Genomic DNA, 22443 nt, shown 5'->3' with positions numbered 1-22443 from the left:
GAACTCCAAACCAGAGGCCCTCTCCAGACAGTACACACTCACCCAAAACTCCACCGCCTGTGACTAGACATAAAAACCAAGGTAAAGCAGGCCCTGTCCCACAATCATCTCTTCGTTCCCCTTACCCTATGATCTCAGGTCCTGGAATGGGGCACCGCTCTTACAGACTTCCTCAGACCCACACCGATTCCATACCGCCCATGGTCCGACATTCCCCTGGACTTCGGCCACACCTGTATCATGACCATAGTAGATCAGTTCTCCAAGGCAACCTACTTCATTCCCCTGCCTAAACTTCTGTGCACAAAGGAGACTGCAAAGCTCCTGATCCTCCATGTTTTCAAATTCCATGGCCTACCTAAGGACATTGTCTCTGATCGTGGTCCACAGTTCACTAATTCACATTCCCAAATTGCCCGTAGTGTGTGAATGAGTGTGTGAATGTGTGTATGTGTGTGTGCCCTGCGATAGATTGGCAACCTGTCCAGGATGTACCCTCCCCTTCCTGGGATAGCCTCCAGGTCCCCGCGACCTTGAATACAGAATAAAGCGGTATAGAAGATGAGTAAAGACTACAATACAAAAGTTTAACTAGTAAAAATACAAAAGAGCAAATAAAATGGTAACATCAGGTGATCTTTTAATGAATGATAAAAATGAAAAGAAAGCAGCTAAACATATATATATATATATATATATATATATATATATATATATATATATAAACTTTCAAAATCCAGTCTTGCCAAAATGACATTATGTGCATTTTAGAAATCAGCAGGAATCAAGGATTAATAGGAAAAGACTTTCTGTTTTACATAATATGGTTTAAATGCTGTAATAATAATAATAATAATAATAATAATAATAATAATGATAATCGTTTCTTGAGCTAGATGCAGGCAGCATTGTGGCTTAGTGGTTACCACTGTCGCCTTGCACCTCCAGGTCCTGGGATCAAATTCCACCTCTGGTCTGTGTGCATGGTGGGTTTCCTCTGGGTTCTCTGGTTTTCTCCCACATTCAAAGATGTGCAGTTTAGGCTAATTGGCGTTCCCAAAGTGTGTGAATGTGCATGTGAACGTTGACCGGTGGCCCTACCATGGTATTAAAGAATAGTACTACATACAATGGTCACCATTGGCATTTCCAAATTGCCTGTAGTTCATGAATGTGCATGTGTTCCCCCAGTGTGAGTGTTGATCGGAAGTCCTACAGCAGTCGTATAAAATAGGAATAAGTATGGTTTCCAATGGCCTTCACGGTCCCTAGTTGGATGAGAGAGGTTCCTAGATAGGTGTATGGCTTAATGGAGCTAGATGTAATGGTTGCTGTAGGAGTACTCTGCCATCTTGCACCCAACCACTGGAGGTCACCCTCACACTAAGTTTTAAACAGCTGTTTACACCTGTCACCTCTTTGAACTATTTTTTTACACAATTACAGCAAATGCAGTAGCAGTCTTTGCACACTACTGTTTTCAAAATACAGTCATGTTTTGTTCAATTTTTACTGCATTTCTCAGCTTTAATTTTCCTCCTGGGTTGTATGATTCTTTTTTTACTATGCCTAACCCATTTGTAACTGGCCCCCTTAAGTTTTTGATTAATTGATTTTTTTTTTTTTTCTGACCAGTGTTGGGGGATGTTACTTTTTGAAGTAACTAATTACATTACAAATTACTGGCTTTAAAAAGTAATCAGTTACATTACAGCATTACTTTCTGATAAAAGTAACTAGTTTGAGTACATTTCTATTGCATCATCATTTAGCAAAGTTTGGCCTATAATCTGTTAACTACTTATACCCCTATCTCACCTACACTACGTGGTTTTGCGTGGTGGCCGTAAGTACAGTTCATCATGATTCACAGTGAGTTTTGGCATTGTGATTAGATTTCCATCTTTCCGCGCGTCAGTCCTCACATAATCAAACTGCATAGGTATAAAGGGGTATAACAGCAGGAATAACAGAGGGGGGCGGGTTATCAGGGTCGGTGCTCGTAGGACGCCTTTTACACACACACACACGCTAACGGATTGGGAATGACTGCTGCCTGACTCACGGATTACATAAATTGTCTGAATAACGGATTTAATTTTTGAAAAAAATAACTAAATAACTGAGTACTTAAATGGCAGACCTAACGTGTTAGATTACTTGTTACATCAAAAAAGTAATCGAAATACTCTAACACATTCAATTTTGTAATGCGTTACACCCAATACTGGTTCTGACCACTGCATTTCCTGAAAAAGTGAATACCAAATACTAAACTGTACCAACTGGGTTCTATATTAAACTCTTCACCATAAAGAAATAAAAAATGATATGGCGTAAAAGATTTTTCCTGAGGGACAACAAAACCAACTTTTAATAGTTCAGGCTTGTGTTTCTCTCACCAGAGCCAACATTTTGAAGGATGCTGTTCCTAAGAGGTTTCATTGGTTCTTATTAACAAACATTCAGGTGTGAATTTTATCTAAAGTGTTTAAAAATGTTCATCCAATGCTCAGGATAAAAGCACATATACTTTTTTAGAATTCCGTTGTTATGCATTTTCATAAATGGGTGGGTGATCAGGTGTTCCAAGCGTTGAAGGAGTCCACAGAGTGTTGTAGATGTCTTCCACTCTTTGTCCACACCTGGCGTAATGGTGCATTTCTTCAGGATCATTAGACTAAAAATAATTTTCAAGAAACTGGTTTATTGTATTCTTCAATGGGTTTTATAATCATTATTAAGATGGCAGAAAATGAGAAGCGTTCAAGTCAAATAGGGACTGGTGATGATTTTTTTTTTTTCCTCATGAATGAAGGTACAAGTATAAAATCTGGGGACTGTACACACAATCATTCACAAACACAATTGCACATTACAGAAACATTTTTCAAACCACCATACAGTCGTAAGTTTACTCTAAGCCATTTACAGATGTTTGGGCCATTAAAGGAGTTCCTGGGAAGCCAGCGTTTCAGCCATGAATTATGGATCATAGCTTCATTGTAATTCAGCACTAGTGAAACACTGGGATAAGTGGATTATTGTAGCAGGGACTTAGTGAGTTAGTGAGTCACGGTTTGACTTGAACACCCCTCGTAATTGTGTAAAACTTTATGTAAAATATTTTACCTGTTGTGTATCAGATTTGCAGCAAACATTTCTAAAAACCAACCAAATCAATTAACAAGATTAACAAGATTACTAATTATAAGCACAGAAATCTATTTGGATAAAAAACTTTTTTTTTAAATATGTTAGTGTCATGTACACATCTAATAAAAGGTTGATTAACATAAGCATATGGTTCATTAACTATGTTCGACAACGTACAGTATGTGCAGTGATTCCACAGTTGGGGTGACATCTGTATCCCACTGAATTTACATTTGCAGACATTTATATATATATTAAATATAGGAAACAATTTAACTATTTGAATAGTATCCACAATAACCTACTACTGTATGTGATAAATAACCAGAAACATTAGTAAAAACTTTTTCAGAAATTTGAACATTCTTTTTTTTTTTATTTCTCTCACTTGATCATGTTCAAGTATAAAAGAATGTACAACCTACTTTTTTTTTAGTTTTACATTATGTTTAGTGTTACATATGTTAAGCGTAAAACCTGTCAATTCAACATGTTAATGATAAATTTATAACGTGTTTTTTCTTTATTTAACTGAATTAAATGGAAATAAGAAACCCAATCAAATGGTGACTACAGCCTACTGCTGTTTTAATATATATATATATATATATATATATATATATATATATATATATAATTATATATATATTATAATTATAATATATATATAATTATATATATATATATATATATATATATATATATAATTACAATCAATAAATGGTAACTATTTGTGAAATTACCCTTAACAAAACTTGAAAACAGATGATGGAATCAGGAAGTACCCTAATAAAGAACACTGTAATTGGCTAACAGGAAATTATATCCACAATGTTCCTCAAAAGCGATCTTACCTTGGCTCTCTAAGTTTTTTGCGCATGATGTAGAGTCCAGTTAAAACAGCCATGATGGAGCATGCAACACAAATTCCCACAAAAGGACAAAACCATCTGGCATGTGTATCTACAAAGACAGGGGATGTAAGTCAACAAAAAAATATTGTTTTTACTACTTCCACCTTGATAGTATCCAAGCACTAGTGAAACACTGGGGTAAGTGCATTAGTGTATCGTGTACTCATGCATCTCATCTTGAATGGATTTTACCGAGTTATTGAGATGTAAAAGTGTCTGGCGGTGGTAAATACAAACACCGTTTGCACCGATGTCCATTTACTGAGTAAAATAAACGTGCTACAAACACGAAGTAAACAAAGTAGCACCATTTTGGCTCCAGAGCGGCCGCTGCGTGCTATTGCCGCGCCGCCATCTTGGAGAGCAAGATGATAGTTATGGTTGGGTGACTTCACAGTTAGTGTGCCGGGCAGAAACACTTATGGTAATGTAAAGTGAATATATGCACCACAACGTTAATTTGACAGCCTTGGAAAAAAAAAAAAAACAGAAATATCAAATAAGCATAGTACTCTGTGATTAGACCAATTGTTAACCCATCATTAGTTATTTACTCAAACCAACAATTAGTTATGGAATGGTTACCCACTCCTAACACTACTGTCTGGTATAGCACTATTAGCTCCACCTAGTGTTCTGTAATGCTTAGTCCAGAGCACTCATACTGTACTGTATGAATGTGTTTTGTAAACATGTTTAAATTTTTGTAACAAAGAGTGTATTATTGCATGACAGGGGTCACCAACATATTAACCAAATTGAGCACACACAAAAAAATTTTTTTATGTCATGCAAAAACCTGGCCATACTTCAGCGAATCTCATTTTTAAAACATACATCAGCTCAATGTCTACAGGTTATAAGATCACATGCATTTCCAAAAAATATAATTATATGAATGCTGCAGATCTAAAACTGATCTAAAACAAACAGACCTAGAGGGGCTAGAAAAAAAAAGGACTTTTAGTTATTTACCTTTTAAGGCTGATTAGGTGAAGCTACATATCATGTTTAAAAAGTTTGATTAAAACTGAAATTCTCTACTTCTCTAAGCAGACGTGTCTCAGGTGTACAGAGTAGAATTATTTAAAATCAGATTAGAATTTATTAATTATTAATGAATATGCAAAGTAATAATATTTAATAAAAAATGTGTTGTGCCCTCTGCAAAACAGGGGGCACATTTAAAGATAGATTTTGAGGTCTCATACTTATTAATATATGTTATTAAAATAAAATTAATAAAATGTCCATAGATTTTGAGGCAATGGGTCACATGACTTGAAAGTTATTTAATTTTTTTGAATTATTGCTTATTAATTATTAATGAATATGCAAATTGATAATATTTAATAAAAAAGCAAGTCACGCTAGCGGAATTTACCCAGTCTTCAAATTCCAGGATAGCGGAGATTCCCTCACGTCATAGCCCCGCCTCCTCCCTCGTCACTAGGGGTTTTCTCATTCACTTTCATTATTCACTGGCTCATACACACACTGCTTCTCTCTTCTGCTCCTGCTGCACCTTCTTAGCAAAGGTTCTGTGTATTAATAAAGCTCTGAGAAATCCCTATTTTTTTGCTATTGGGTTTACACTCACTCAGTCAGTCCCATGACAGTATACTGCTGCCATGATGGACCCAGCAGAAGCATCTCACCCCAGGCCCAGCCTTCGAACTAGACTCCAGTCCAGACCTATAGGGCTTGTTCTGATGCTGGTTACGTCAGATTATTGCCCAGCAGGGGGCCCTCATAAATTCTCATCAGCAAAACCTCCAACAAATCTCCCAGACATTGTTGCAGCTGACAATGCAATTTCAACAACAATGCTCTGCTCTTCCTTCCACTTTGACACCACCAGCTCGGCACAAACCTCGTTTGCCCAATCCTCAACCATACAACAGCAACCCCAGAACATGTCGTTCCTTTCTGTCTTAGTCCTCCTTGTTACTCAAGCTTTAGCCATCAACCTCCCCCCCTGAACGCTCAAGGGTGGCATATATTATCACCCTCCTCACAGGGAGAGCCTGTGAGTGGGGGAATGTCGTCCGGGACGCCAACGAACCTTGCCGTGCCACCTTCAACACCTTCACTGATGAGATAAGGAGGGTACTTGATCGCTCCCACGCAGGCAGGGAGGCCTCGAAATCACAGGGCAGTGTTCAGCAAGTCTTGGGCTATCTCTCTTGCCCCCCACCATCCCTGCGACTGTGCGATTGACCTCCATCCTGGCACTGCTCCATCCAGATGTTATCTGTACTCACTCTTCCAATACAAAAGGGAAGCCATGGACAAGTACAACTCTGAATCGTTAGCTGCTGGAATCATCAGACCGTCATCATTTCCAGCTGGGGCTGGCTTCTTCTTCGTAGCAAAGAAGGACGGGTCCCTGTGTCCCTGTATTGATTACAGAGGGCTTAATGACATCACCAACAAGAATCGCTATCCCCTGCCTGGAAAGCCGCCTTCAACACGTCCTTAGGGACTTAATCAATGTATTTGCTTTTGAGACCCTGTTACTGGCCTGGACTGACCACAAGAACCTGGAGTATCTCAGGAAACCCAAGCGCCTCAATTCTAGACAAACTAGGTGGTCCCTATTCTTTTCTTGTTTTAATTTCTCCCTGTCCTATTGCCCGGGCTCAAAGAACACCAAACAGGACGCGCTCTTCCATCAGTTCTCCCCAGTCCAGGATCAAGCATCCAAAGCCACCATTTTGCCCCCTTAATGCGGCACTACTGGACGTCGAGTTACAAGTCAGGGCGGCGCTCAACCAGGAACCCGGTTCCCCAGAAACACCAACAGGCAAGCTTTTTGTCCCAGAGGCAGAACGACCTTGTGTCCTGGAATGGGGGCACGATTTTGGTGGCCCACCATGAGGGACGACACCCACTGATTTGTAAGTGCCTGCGATATCTGCACAAGAAATAAAACCAGCAACAAACCACCTGCTTTTTATGTCAGACCTCTTCATATCTTGCACAGACCATGGTCCCACATAGCTCTTGATTTTGTCACCGAGCTCCTCGACTCTGAGGGTCGCACCTGCGACCTTGCCCACGTCAGCTACCGGCCTCTCAACTTTTTAGTGCTGTCTCGGGTACCAGCCTCCCCTGCTCCCCCTTTAGGAAAAAGAGGTCTCGGTCCCTTCTATTCAAGCCTTCGTTTGTTGATGCCGGAGAACTTGGCCAAACGCAAGTTCGAAGATCCGCCAGACCGTCACAGCCTTCAAACAACAAACTGACTGGCACCGTTCCAGGGCACCGCTTTATAGAGTGGGCTAAAGGTCATATTGTTCGCTCATAATATCCCCCTCAAGTTATCGATGGTGGTGAGGCGTTCACCATACGCAGACTCTTGAAGGCTCAACAACGAGGCAGAGGCCTCCTGTACCTGGTAGATTGGGAGAGCTACGGCCCTGAGGAGAAAAGCTGGATTCCGTCCAGATTCATTTTGGATCCATCCCTCATTGATGACTAACAACATCCTAATGCACCAGCCAGAATGCCAGGCGGCGTCCGTAGGAGGGGGGTACAGTCACGAGCCAGCCAGATCAACTCAGCACTTTCAGACCCTAAACTCCACTCCAGGTTTTTCTCCCTGCAAGCTCACCTGTCGCTCACACACACCTGAACTTGATCATTCAATCATCTCTCAGCTTTTTAAGCATGCAGAGAGAACCATTAAGTGCCGCAGTATCTCACTCGTGTGCTATGCATTTTCCTTTGCCCAGTGTTTTTCCCTTGTATTCTAATCTCATTCTTGACCCTGTCTGTCTCTCAAATTTCTTTCTTGTCTTTGCCCCTTGGTATCTCTGCTACTATCGGACTGACTAATGTATACGACCTTGCATGCTCTCTGGATTCAGAATTTGTACTTACGTTTCTGGATTTGTTTGCTCACGTTCCTGGACTCTCAGTTACCAACCCTGCCTGGTAAAACAATCCTGTTTATCCTTCACTGTCCCATTCTGCGCTTAAGCCCTTCCCGTTTAAGCACTTCCGCATTCGTGGACATCAAAGAGAAAGCTCACATTGCACGCTGACCTCTGTTCTCTCCGCAGGAGCTAAACCACTGCAATTACCATCCTCTGCATGTGAAACAGATTTACAGCGAGTAACGCTAGCGGGATTTTGCCAGTGCTCAACTTCAGGGATAGCGGAGATTCCCTCGCATCATAGCCCCGCCTCCTCCCTCATCACTAGAGGTTTCCCCATTCACTACTGTCATTCACTGGCTAATACACACACTGCTTCTATCCTCTGCTCCTTCTGCGCCTGCTTACCAAGGTTTCTGTTTGTTAATAAAGCTCTGAGAAATCCCTATTTTTCTGCTATTGGCTTCATTCTCGCTCAGTCAGTCCCATGACACCATTATTAGGGAGCACAGAATGTCTTTTCACTGTTTATTGTTCATTGTTCATTGTTAAAGTGTGGATGGCTGTAGCTGTAGACTCTTAATGAGACTAAAACTAAAGTCATAGTATTTGGACCTAATGGAGCCTGTGTTAACCATTTCCCTGAGACGTGTTCCCTAAAATTTATGTAAAATCAACTACTAAAAATGTGGGTGTTTTATTGGACAGTGATTTTAAACAGGACAAGCAAATAAAAAAAAATGATCTTAAAAATGTTATACACGCTTTTATCGACTCAATTATTGTAATTTCCTCTATGTTGGTGTTGGCTAGGCCTCGATTGCACAGCCGCAACTGGTCCAAAATGCTGCAGTACGTTTTTAACGGAAACACATAAACAGGAAGACATTTAAAATGAGTTGCCCCAGTACATCAGATAGGCCCCAGCTCTTTTTTTAAATCTCACCTTAAAACCTTTTCATACACATTGTCTTTTAATACAGAGTGATGAGGTGTTCTTCTTGCTGTTTTTATTTATTTTGTTTTACTTTTGTTTATTTATTGTTTTATTTGCTAATTTTATAGTTTTTATTGTTATATATTGTTTTTATTTGGATTTTATTTTATTGTATTATTATTGTCTGTTTTTTGTCAGTTTATATGTCTGCAGCTATTTTAGAATTGTACAGCACTTTGGTCAATTAAGCTGTGTTAAATAAGCTTTAAAAATTAATTTGACTTGACTTTATCTATTGAATATGTGATGTGATAGGACAATGACATATAACAGTAACTCTGCACATCATCACATTGCTTATTTTTCTATAATTCCATGTGTTCAATTGTTTTCTTCTTCACTTACTTGGAGTTTTTTTCCTGTAAATTCCTAATTGCCAAATATCTGTGATTTTATACTTTTACACTTGGGTCAATTTGTTAAGTTTTTAATTTGTGCTATATTAATTGAAATACTTGTTTTCTTTACCTGATCATAGATCATATGTATTTTTCTGCATTGTATTTCATATTTCATTGTATTGGTTAATTTAATTTATTTGATAACAATAAAGTAATGTAGATCGTAGAACCTGGATGGCTTACCTCTAAATGTAAAGTTACTAAATTGAGTCTTGAGGTCTTTAACAGTGGCCACACAAGTAAGGTTCCTATGAGAAGCATGCCGAGGAATGTGTAAGCGACTAATCACTGTAGAAACCTGCCCTTCACGCTCAGTTGCTTGTGTGACAGGAAGGGATGTGTTCCACAGTGCTTTCCAAAGGATAGAGGCTCGTGGTTTCCCTGTAGCTTCACACACAGCAACAGTGTGTCCATTCTGATATTCCAGCCAGCCAGATAAGTGTGGACGTGCTAGTAAAGACATAACATACATTTGAGTAATGGGCACATTATCTCACCTAATCCCATTAAAGATAGTATACAACAAACTTAGCAATTTGTTATTTTGCATGTATTTTGCACAATTTGGCATGTATTGGAGGTCCTATGGCCAGTTATTTTCTTTTAAACTTCATAGCAGTCTTGAGGTCTTAAGATCATTTTTAACTCAGGCTGTTTAAAGACTAACTATATGCTCTCAAGGCAAGCAACAAATTGACAGGTGACTATAGGTGTAAGTATGACATTCATTCAAGTATAGGTAGTTTGTTTTGCTAAGCTATTAATCATATGTCCATAAGTGACAACCATCTTGCCTGCTTCATGCTCACAATACACAGGTAAATATACTTTACATTATAAAAAATATTAAAATAGATATCCTCATTGGTATAACTACTGTATTAGTTATTTACTGTACGTCCTACTTTATATAAATCCCAACCAGTAAATACATACTCAGAGAAACAATGGAAAGTGAGACAAAAACAGTAATGTTTTCTTTTTCTTTGCTGTAAAGAGACCTTCACTCACCCCATGCAGAGACCGTGATCACGTCCATTGAACCACCTGATGTGTACGAAGTGTCACACGTGTAAGTTCCTTCATCTTCAACAGAAAAATTTGGGATGATCAGTTGGTAGGTTCCCTCTGCTGTGTGTGTCAGCTTTTTCCCATCTTGACAGGTGTCATAATCTGAGTCATTTTTAGCTACAGCAATTTTACACTCTTTGCCCTTCAAATTTATTTTCCAGATGACAAAAAACATGTCTTTCCATGCGATCTTCCTGCTGGTGCAGTTTAAGGCGACAGTGGTGCCCAGTTCAACAACCTCATTTTTGGACTCTGAAGGATACATTATACACAGATGATTTAAAAGGATCAAAATGGCACAATAATTTACTCATATTATTATTTGTACAACATTCCAGACACCAGGATTTTTATGCTTTTTTTACTTGTGAAATTGAGCTTGATTTTATTTAGACAAAGAAAAAAAAACTCATCATCATCTTGACACACTTGGACATTAATCTTTCCTGTTTGACTAGTCTTATCCAGTTCTGCAATTTATGACTGGATACAGTACATGTGACTTCCTGTTATTCTAACTATAGCACACAGTCTGCCAAATAGACAGCCACAAATTGCTGCAATTCTGCTGCATGTTTCCTTGAATCATTGTCACAGTGATAATTAACACTCAAGGTCACTTTACAAACATACTGTACACTATATTTTTTTAAACAACTAGATGCTAGTAGTAATTCTAAAAGGAAGAAAAGAGGTGGAAACTTGTAAAAAAAATTTCAAATACATGGCAAAGTAGCGATCCATTAGAAATGATGAATTTTGAGTTTTTACCTGCATGCTTTTGATCGGTTGTAGAGTGGGACTGTGTATTGTTAGCATGAAGGGATGTTCTTTCATCTGCTCCTGAAGGATATGAGTCCACAGAGTGTTAGTAATAGTTAGTAACAGTTAATGTGAGATTTTTTTATATTGCATTATTATTTTAGTATGATTTATAACACAACAGGTTAATTATGTTATTCATTATGTTAATGTTTAAGCCATGGAAATATATATTTTTTTAAAAGGTTTGCTCTATTAGTTGTTGACTCAGTTACAATGAATCGCTTGGCTGTTTTAAGCTTATTGGAAAAGATAGTTTTAGCTTAGTTTAACTTGAGCAACAGTTTTTGCACAAAAGAATGATTCAATCGAAGAAATGTATCTCTCGGTAAAGCAAAGGCAAGTTCAATTCAATTATTATTTGTATAGTGCTTTTAACAATTGTCATTGTCGCAAAGCAGCTTTACACAATCAAAAGATATTATAAAAGTTTGTATGAAATGTGAATGTGTATAAATCAAAATAATCAGACACACCTGGGATACACTTAACCACTGCCGCTGGCACCCCTAAAGGCCTGGCTAATTTCACGTGCCACGGTATAGAGTCTCCTAGAACCAGAGCTCTTTCAGATTTCTCAGAGGGTGCATCACTAAGGAGAGCAAACCTGTTGGACACGTGAAGCACAGAGGAGGTGTGCTTCTGTGGGCTAGCCTACCAGTAAATCCATCCTACATACAGTATATGCTCACTGCGCACACGCGAACAAAATTTCTGCATCTTTCTCTAATTTTGCAGAACCATCATTAATCCATGCTGCTACTAGTGGGATCACAGAAATGCTTTCTTTAGCAGAGAGATGGTAGCAGTTGTGGAGTTTCAATTTTAAAGCTAAATGTTTTATATACCTTTTATTGATGCTCTTAAACCTATTCCATTTTTAAACCAATTTGTTATGTCCAGTTGTTATCATATTGAGACAGCCATCATTGCTGTGTTATTTATTGTGTTACACACACACACACACACACAAAAAAAAAAAAAAGGAAAAAAAGGAATGGAATCACTGCTGTAAAGTAAAAATAAATCAAATTACCTGCACTTTACTTTTGAAAAGAATCATGACAGAGCAGTGTTTCCATTAGAGAGAGAAAAAGAGAGTGCTAACTCTCTAACAAGACTTCTTTTGCTTTACACACGCGCACACACGTACAAACACAAAATGTTTTAGTGCACACACAGGGTCACAGTGTTATAGTTAACAGTACATGCACGTGTCCTCGCCCTATCATCCCCCCACATTAATCACGGCTCTTTGCCATTCGGGGCGTCTGTGAGCTCATGCACATGGAGGCAGCAGATAGCGCTGTCCTTATTATATGTGTGTTACGCTGCCCCAATGGTGCGTGAGCGAGCGAAAAATGAGGTCGGCTAGCGAAAAATGTGGGACTTGGACACAACTAAATTAGGGAAAAAATCAATTTGTTTTAATTTATTAAAAATCTTTGCTCGTCTTGCTGAACACTCGCAAACCACGTTACTCGCAATCCGAGGTTTCACTGTAATTATGAATTTGACTGGGGAAAGAGCTTTTGTGACATGCTGCTGGGGTAGAGTGGCGCATATCCCAAGAGAAATTATGGGGGCAAGTGCATTGGATTTGTTGATTAATTGATTATTGTGACAATAATTGATTAAAATGACAATAAATAAAAATATTTTAAAACAGAGGGGTTTAACTTGGGAAAGAGCTCTTGTGACATGCTGCTAGGACGCTGCTAGCATATCACAAGAGAAATACTAGGGAAAAGTGCAATGGCTTTGTTGTTTAATTGATCATTGTGCCAATTGATTATATTTTGCAATAAAAATAATTATTCATAGTGGGGTTTGACTAAGTAAAAAGCTCTTGTGACTACTGGAGTAGAATGAGACATTTAACAAGAGAAATTAAGGGAAACAGACCACACTCAAAAAAATGAACATGGCTACCTGTTACATGTACTAAAATGTAATATGTGTTTTGTACATAATAATTTCATGTTTTCAAGATGAACATGAATAAATTATGTTGTATTTACATGAAATTCAACAACTTAACATGTATTAGATTTAATCATGTTGAGATAAACCAAAGAGATCTTGTCACTATGAAAACCGGAAATAGCAAAACCGGAAATATCGGGAGAAGAGAACACAGCGTGTTGAGAAGACAAACGTTTGGCGGGCGTGAGTTGTGAAGCGAGAGGGACAAAGTATAAATATTGTTTATTTGATAAATTAAGTATCATGAATTTTAATTGAATCTATCTGTATTTTTTCACAGGAGTTTGTGAGTGAAAGTGTCCTGTCTGCATCTGACTTCAGGAGTTTTCTGACCAACCGTCTCTAACGGTCATATTTAAAATCATAACGAACAGTTATAAAGTACAAAACTTTCTGTTGGTGTAAAAAAAAATTTCTATGATTAATACTTATTTGTGGTGTTTTATGTTTTGTACTTTTTTTCAAATTAAGACCTCATTTGTAAGTTTCTGCTGGTGTAAAATAAAAATCTCTGTTTTATCCCGTTTGTCTTATGCTTCTTTCCTTCACAGAATTCTGTTGACCAGGGCTTGAAATTTAAATTTACTTGAGTTAGATCAACTTAATTTACAACTGAAAAATGTGTTGTACCAACGCTATTCATTTATGTTAACAGTATTAAATTATGTTGGACGCAGCTGTAGTAAATAAGTTAAATGAACCTAATAAAATTAATTTGACTGAACCTAAGAATATTAAGTTGGGCAAACCAAATTGCTTAACGCTAAGAGAGCCATTAAATCAGTTGGAAATTCTTTCCATAATTTAATCACGTTCATTCAACAAGTTATTTTTTTGAGTGCAATACATTTGATTATTTTGCCCATAACCGATTAAAATTACAATAAAAGCATATAATTATAAATAGAGGTTTAACTGGGGAAAGAACTCTTGTTTCTGCTGCTGGGATAAAGAGAGACATATCACAAGAGGAATATTGGAGAAACTTGCAATAGATGTGTTTAATTGATTATTGTGCTAATCATCTATCACATTTTGCAGTAAATGAATAAAACCCTAAATTGCTTAACTCTATATGCATGCAGGTTCTTAAGCGGCACACAGCGCACCTCCGCTTTTAACGGGGTTATGCACCCCTTCCAGAATAAATATTTCAGTTTATATCGACTTTAAACATGTTAAAATATGACTCTTCCTACTTGAAATACATTCAAAATTCATTCAAAATCCTCCTTGTAAACTATTCCAACAAACACCTTAATCTTGTGTACTGTAATCTTATTTACCACCGAACACAAATAAAGTAAGCACAAGCAAAAAGAAAAGGTAACGAGCAAACCTGATGCATGACTTCTGGTAAGACAGACAGCGAAGAGAAAGACGAGTCTCAGGAATAATTTTCGCTCCATCGCCGTGAAACAATAAATAACAATGAAATAATCTTCTTTTGTTCTGTTATTATGTCTTGAAATATCTTTTCCGTCTGTTCAACGAACTCCAAATAAAGTTTTTTTTTATTTTATTTTATTTTATTTTATACACAGACTCATCACGGCCTTTGTCCTTCTGCTTCTACTGTATGTGCTCTCCTCCTTCTGCATTCCTCAGCACTGTGATATTCTTCTTTTTTTCACATTTCTGATACTGCTGCTCCTACAAAAATGACAGTCACAACTTCCTGCAACTAAAACCACTATAGTGGCATCAAGGCATTTTCTCATGCAAAATTATCAGTACATCTCTTTCACTTTTTCTTTTCTTTTTTTTTAACTGTCTCTCTTTCTTTTTTTTCCTGCTTTTGAAAATACGTTCCCTCCGATCCTCCAGCACTGCTCAACTGGTCCCAACATCTCTTAGGGCACGAGGATGACGGGCATCCAGACTTTTTTCTGGCACCTAGGTGGTGAAATTAACTTCCTCTAGATGTCTGTACAGCTGAGTCTTTGGCAATCTTTAAACAACAATTAAAGACGTATGTGTTACCCATCAGTGTTTAACTGATAATACTTACTTACAGTAGTAATAACAGTATGTTTTTTTAAGTCGTTCTGGAAAAAAGCATCTGCTAAATGCCTAAATGTAAATGTTTAAATGTACTCACTCTATTTTTAAACTCGATTACCTTTCTCAATTATCATACATTTGTAGTCATAAAGTGACTTAGCATTGCTAACAAATATTTAAAGAGATGTAAACTTAAAATATTCTAGTCTAATGCCCTTTACTGCAATTGATCTGCTCTATATATTTTATTAGTACCTGCAGTTTGCATTGGGACAGCAAGCTAACAGCAGAAAGGTAAATCAAATAGTTAGAGTTAATATTATGCTAGCTAACATTTACGATATTAGGTAGCTTGCTTAAAGGCACTGTCGCCTTGCCCTTTCAGGGTCCAGGTTCGATTCCCGCATTAGGTCTGTGTGCATGGAGTTTGCATGTCCTTACCGTGGCTTAGCGGGTTTTCTCCAGGTACTATGGTTTCCCCCACAGTGCAACAACAATTGACTTTTCCACATTGCCCATAGTGTGTGAAGGAGTATGCATATGCACACAGACCCAACCTTCCAATAATCAACCTTACGGTTCAACCACCCGAGCCACCACTGCACCCACTGAACTCTAAGTATAACATCAAAGCCATATATCTTTCTTTTGATGCCATTGATGTGACTTTGTGATAATATATTGATTACAAGAGTGTGTGGGTGTGTGCTTATCATGGGGTGTGAAGCAATGGATAGATGTAACATTTCTGTTTGTTCAAATCTAAAACCACAATCTGTCTTTACAACGTATTGTGACTCATATGGCTGTGATGTGCCGAGTTTTCTGAGTAGAAACTTCAGGTCAGAGCTTCTTAGTAAATATTTTACAAATGAATTAGTGAGTAGCAATTTAAAGATTTAAAAATGTAAAGATTATTCAAAAATGGATGTGTGTGTGTGTGTGTGTGTGTGTGTGCGCTCAGCAGTGATGTTTTAAATAAAAAAAATTATTGATTGTGTTTATGCACAGTATCTTTACATTGACCTATTTGCAGAATTTATTCACCATACTTCTTTTATTAATGTATGGGGTAAGGTAGCTATCAAAAAAGACATGCGTGTACTAATGAACATTCGTACATATTGGCCTAAGGTTGTGCAAAAACTCTCGCCAAGTCATACACAGTACGAACGCATGCACAGTTTATTTTTGACAGTAGAATCAGGGTTATTAATTCATATTTATAATTGAGAAACTCCAAGCATAAAATTGTGCTTCGTATTATTATTATTATTATTATTATTATTATTAATAATAATAATAATTATTATTATTATTATTATATGATAATAGTCATTTTTAGTCGTTTGGAATCGTATTCTCACATAAGAACACACACTACATATTGTATGTATAATTTAACTTATATTAGAGTTTACAAAACCACATTTTTTTACCTTAGGGTAATATGTATGAATGTTTATTAGTACACGCACGTCTTTTTGGACAGCTACCTTACCCCATATCTAGATGCATATTAACAGCCTTAAATTTAGAGGCAGGAAGTAAGATTTGAGCACATAGAATAAATCATATTATCGAAACCATGAAAAGTAGGTGAGTCTTTATATGTTCACTGGGTGAACGGTGAGTCAGGGTTGTGAGTGGATGTACTGCTTTAAATGTCACTAAAGCTTCACTTCAAAATAATTCCTACTTTGTAATGTAGTTTGTAACTTGACTTTCTTTTAAATGTTAATTAATGCTGTTTTAGAAAAAGTCTGAAATTATCATAACACCCAGTTAAACCAATAGATTGCCTAAAGTGTGGAAACATTGACCAGTGGTCCGACTATGATCTTACAGAATAGGAATAAGTAATTATGGATCATGGCTTCGTTGTAATTCACCAAGCATTAGTGAAACACTGGGATAAATAGATTATTGTAGCAGGGAATTAGTGAGTTTTTACTCTCAGAACTGTGTTCTGTTATTTTGAACAATTAGTCACAGTTTGACTTAAACGCTCCTCAAAATTGTGTAAAACCTTAATGTATGTAAAATATTTTACCTGTTGTGTATCAGACTTGCAGCAAACATTTCTAAAAACAAAGCAAATCATTTACCAAGATCATAAGTTACTAATTGTGAGCATAAAAGAAATATAAAAAAAAAAATATGTCAGTGTCATGTACACATGTAAGCATATGGTTCATTAACTATGTTCGATGTATTTCATCTGTATTCCACTAAATGTACATTTGCAGACATTTGTATATATTAAATATAAGGAACAATTTAACTATTTGAAAAGTATCCACAATAACCTACTACTGTATGAGATAAATAAACTAACACATTAATAAAACCTCTTCAGCAATTCCCATTTTTTTATTTGTCCCACTTGATCATGTTTAGTACATTCCTGTGAAAAATGTAATTTTTAATGAAACTTAATTTATTTTTGATTTTTTACATTATGTTTAGTGTTACCTATGTTTAGTGTAAAACCTGTCAATTCAACATGTTTATGTTGAATTTATAAAGTTTTTTCTTCATTAAACTATTTTTCAAAGTACAGTATATTAAGAATTGAATCACTGTATCACTGTTTTTAAAAAAAAGTTTATGTCATTTGTGAAATTAGCCTTCACAAAAGTTGAAAACAGAAGAGGTTAGGTTCAGGAAACCAAAAAAAAAATCAAGATACCCTAAAAAAGGACATAATTACAGTAGCTAACATGATAATGTATTCACAATATTCATCAAAAGCAATCTTATCTTAGCTTCTGAGTTTTTTGCGCATGTTGTAGAGTCCACTTAAAAGAACCACAAGAGGAAATTAGTGTCTAGAAAGACGGCAGATATAAGTCAACAAAAAAATATTGTATTAATTTTTAAATGACACTAAAAATAAAATAAAAAGTTAATGACTGAAGTGTATGAGAACAGGCTGTACAAGAAGGAAAACAACCAACTCTACTTTGGCCCAGCTGCTAAGCTTCTTTATGAGTCTATGATGTCACGTGCTGTATTTAATACTGCGGGGGCAACATGATTTCAGAGACACTAAAGGACAGCCTGGTACTCAGGGATAAACTGAACATAGTGCATACAGTGGCAAAAAAAAGTTTTTGAAGCTTTTGGAATTTCATGTTTTTTTGCATTAATTTATCATAAAATGTGATCTGATCTTAATCTAAGTCAAAGGTATTGGCAAATATAATGTGCCTAAGATAATGAGACAAAAATCTAAAAAAAAAAGATCTTTCATGTCTTTATTGAACACATTAAACATTCAAAATGGTAGTGGAAAAAGTAAGTGAACCCTTGAACTGAATAACTGGTTGGCACCCCCTACCCCTCTGGGCAGCAATAACCTCAACCAGACGCTTCCTGTAGCTGTGGAACAGACCTCCACATCGTTCAGGAGGAACTTTAACCCATTCTTCCTCGCAGAACTGCTTTAGCTCCATTATATTCTTTGGAAGTTGCATGTGTATGACTCCTCAAGTCTTTCCATAGCATTTCTATTGGGTTGGGGTTTGGACTTTGATAAGCAGATTTATTTATTTTTTGCTATTCTGTTGTGGGTTTGTTTGTTTTGGGTCATTGTCCTGTTGCATTACCCAACTTCTACAGGGTTTCAGCTGGCATACAGACATTCTCACATCATCCTGAAGAATTATTTGAGATGCTTGGAAATTCATCTTCCCCTCAATGACTGCAAGCTGGCCATGTGTCCTGATGGCCATGTGTAGAGTAAAATGGTAAAATTTCGGTACTGAAAGCGATTACTTTGTCATTTTGTTTGTTTCAATTTTGTTAAATAAATAATGGCATACGCCAATGAAGTCAGTTAGGCAGACACAGATTCTATTCAAGTTGTAGAAGAATCCACTGATACATATACAGTAGGAGTAGGATGCTTCAAATTTCAATTGTAAGTGTCATAACAAAAAGTACTTCTAGAAATGGGAGATTTACCTCTTTCCACCATCTGCGCCACCTGCTGGACCAACCGATAATCCATGACCCAGGTGATCCGGCAAATCCTCCAAGATGTTATTTTACATTTAAATTTTGGAATTTGGCAGCGCTCTTATCCAGAGTGACTTACATTTTTATCTCATTACACATCTGAGCAGTTGAGGGTTAAGGGCCTTGCTCAAGGGCCCAACAGTGGCAAATTGGTGGTTGTGGGGTACCGTAGTCCAATGCCTTTACCATTGAGCTACCCCTGGCCGGCATGTTATGAGTCCCCTGAAAGTCACTGGCTTTAACTGTAAATTAGGTTTTGCCAACTGTAGACATAGTCTGCTTTTTACAGATTTAGGGACACTGACGGAAATAAACAAACATGCACCAAACTAGAGCGCCCTTTTTTAGTGTTATTAAGTCTTAATTTTCTTTCCTGGTAAACAGATATAAATTTCAACATTTTTCTGATGTGCTTGATTCACACAGAGACTGGTCAAGTGAAAATATTTGGAAAAAAAGGGAAAGCTACGCCATTTAGCTAAAGGGAAAGTACTGAGGATGTTTTATTTGCCTTTTTGTCGGAAAAAAAACTAAGCATTTATAATAGCATATATAAAGAGCAACCATTAAATACAAAAACCTTCCACACTAAACCATCACACCCGTATAGTTTCTATGTTTGATGTACAGAGACTGTTCACGTACCCAAAGTCTCATCGCTTGAACTACCTGATGCATATGAAGTGTAACAGGTGTAAGTTCCTTCATCTTGAGCAGAAAAGTTTGGGATGATCAGGTAATAGGTTCCCTCTGCTGTGTGGGTCAGCTTTTTCCCATTTTTTTCTGGTGTCATACGCTGAGTCTTTATTAGGAGTGACAGCAATGACACACTCTTTGCCTTTCAAATTTATTTTCCAGTTGCGAAAAAAACATGTCTTTCCATTCGATCTTCCTGCTGGTGCAGTTTAAGGTCACAGTGGTGCCCAATTCAACAACCTCATTCCCGAACACTGGGAGACACATAGTGAAGCACAGTGAAATGATTTTTTCACATATTCCAGTTAGGAAGCTGGGGTCAGAGCGCAGGGTCAGCCAGGATGATCTAGAGCATTAACCGTTTGAGCCATTATACACTCTAACCTCAAGGTTTTTGGGGATCTTTTGTTCAAAAAGGAGATCGATTTGAAACACACTTTTCAGTGCATTCAGTTATCCATTGCTGTATTGCTGAGCTTATCTATCTATCTATCTATCTATCTATCTATCTATCTATCTATCCATCCATCCATCCATCCATTTATCCATCCATCCATCCATCCATCTACTCCATCAATTAAAAAAAAAAAATTCAAAACTCTGGACATATGGGAACATTTTGGTCTTCTGTTTCTGGCAATCATATCCACAAGTAAACACAATTGAAATGGAAACAATGTAATAAGCAATCACATTAAGCATAACTGCTAACCTACTTCCTGCAGTACTTCTTGTAAGACAGACATCAAAGAGAAAAATGGATCTCGGGGTCAATGTGTTTTCCATGACTCTCATATGGATATCCTGACAATGAATAATATCTTCTCTTGTTCTTCATTTTGTCTTGATCTTTGTCTACTTTTTCGACACTCAGTGTCTAGTAATATAAAGCATACAGTATATTGTTCCTTTTCTGATCTAAAAAAATCTTTGACTGACAGCAAAGTGAAGAATCAGATGTCGGCTCCTACCAAAGAAATGTCTTTGACTCATGGTCTTGCCTCATTCTTCCAGTTAGCAAACCTTAATAATGCTTGAGCTGTTTTTTTAAACTACCTCAATTATTATTTCGAATTCCTGTTTTTTTTAAACACATGTCCTCAAGTATGCATGACGCAATTTTCAGTCACGATTACAGCTTCAAGTTTTGCTTATCATCAATGAGCTGATGACAAAAATGACCAAAGACAGGCTATACAATTTCATATCAATATGAAAAATATCTATCTATCTATCTATCTATCTATCTATCTATCTATCTATCTATCTATCTATCTACTTATTGACCTCACTGTATATATACACTGACCTTAAAAAATAAAAAGGAATTATACTGTATAACTGTACAATCACATCTGCTTTAAAAATAAACACCCCTACACCTGCACTTTAATGCTGTTATCTAATCAGTCCATTAATCAGACAGTATTGTAATGCATGAAATCATCTAGATACAGGTTAAGAGCTTTAGTTAATGTTCACATCCAACAACAAAATTACACAAAAGTGTTATTTATTTATTTATTTATTTATTTATTTATTTATTAAATGTAAAAATAGGTAAAGGGTTAAAGCTGAAAATAACCTGATCAGTTTAAATGTAATCAGTGATATTATTATTTCAGGTTGAAGCCTATGTATATGTCTGCCTGTCTCTCTCTCCCTCTGTATGGCAGAACTCTCTGCCTAACCTATTAGGCACACACAAAGAAATAAAATGTTGATATTGTTGAAACTTGCTTTACAGTGAATTCTAATGCGTACAGTTTTATTCTACATTTTTATTTCACTTATGGTGCAGTAAGTACTGCAAACGATTAACAACCAGCAGTCGATTTAAGTTTAACGCACATGCAGTACACTGTCAAAGGTTTCTACTTCTTAGGTAATGGCTCATAACTCCATCTTTGTTGTTTAACTTTAAAGAAAAAACAAAGTAATTACAAGCTTCTGGAGGTTCAAGTTCCACTGGAGATAGATACACAGTTTTAATATTTGAGATTGCTGCGGTTTGTAACGTCTAGGCTTAGCAATAAAATTATGTCAGCTGATGACCTGAATGTACTGAATCACCAAGTTATTACGTCAGTGGAGTTCTTCTTCCCTGATGGCACAGGCATTTTCTTGTAAGCGATTGTGAAAGAGTGGTTCTGGGAGAATAAGCACTTATTTCACACATGAACCAGCCACCAAACAGTAATGTGCTCTAATGGTCTTTGTGAGGGACAGGGCAAAAAGGTCACATGTTTCTAAACAAAAGTGATTTTACTTGATGAAAACTATATTTGTTTGACAAACTAATTTTGAAAATTAGGAGGTAAGACTTAGGAGTAATGTAAATATTGTTCCCCTTTTTGCCCTTTATAACAGTGATGGATTGTGTGTTCCGATACCTTTCTATCACAATCAGCATTAGCCTTCTCATAAATTACAGTAGCTCCTTTATTAGATCAGACTACACAGGCCAGCCATGTGCACCAGTGAGCCTTTGTCAC

General features: G+C 36.9%; 1 protein-coding gene and 1 long non-coding RNA gene across 2 annotated transcripts; both read right to left on the bottom strand.

The window, feature by feature from the left end:
- Nucleotides 1–2108: 2108 nt before the first annotated feature.
- Nucleotides 2109–6795, bottom strand: LOC128524025 (uncharacterized). The gene is made up of 3 exons (XR_008360487.1): nt 4011–6795; nt 3133–3163; nt 2109–2680 (listed from the first exon to the last, which is right to left on the bottom strand). It is a non-coding gene; the product is annotated as an uncharacterized LOC128524025 (long non-coding RNA).
- Nucleotides 6796–8501: 1706 nt separating this feature from the next.
- LOC128524023 (uncharacterized) lies at nt 8502–10697 on the bottom strand. Its single transcript, XM_053496292.1, has 2 exons — nt 10358–10697; nt 8502–9796 (listed from the first exon to the last, which is right to left on the bottom strand). The coding sequence occupies exons 1-2, from the start codon at nt 10680–10682 to the stop codon at nt 9480–9482; spliced, it is 642 nt and encodes a 213-aa protein (XP_053352267.1). The 5' UTR covers nt 10683–10697; the 3' UTR covers nt 8502–9479.
- Nucleotides 10698–22443: the final 11746 nt, after the last annotated feature.

This window comes from Clarias gariepinus, chromosome 5, assembly GCF_024256425.1.
Source record: "Clarias gariepinus isolate MV-2021 ecotype Netherlands chromosome 5, CGAR_prim_01v2, whole genome shotgun sequence".
Taxonomy (NCBI): domain Eukaryota; kingdom Metazoa; phylum Chordata; class Actinopteri; order Siluriformes; family Clariidae; genus Clarias; species Clarias gariepinus.
The sequence above is the reverse complement of the archived record's forward strand: the minus strand, read 5'-3'. Positions and strand labels throughout refer to the sequence as shown.

Excerpts from the sequence above, each read along its gene's own strand:
- LOC128524023 (XM_053496292.1), bottom strand. The coding sequence starts at position 10,682 with ATGTATCCTTCAGAGTCCAAAAATGAGGTTGTTGAACTGGGCACCACT. Across the intron at positions 9,797-10,357 it reads GATCACGGTCTCTGCATGGG|CACGTCCACACTTATCTGGC; the intron begins GTGAGTGAAGGT and ends TGTCTTTACTAG.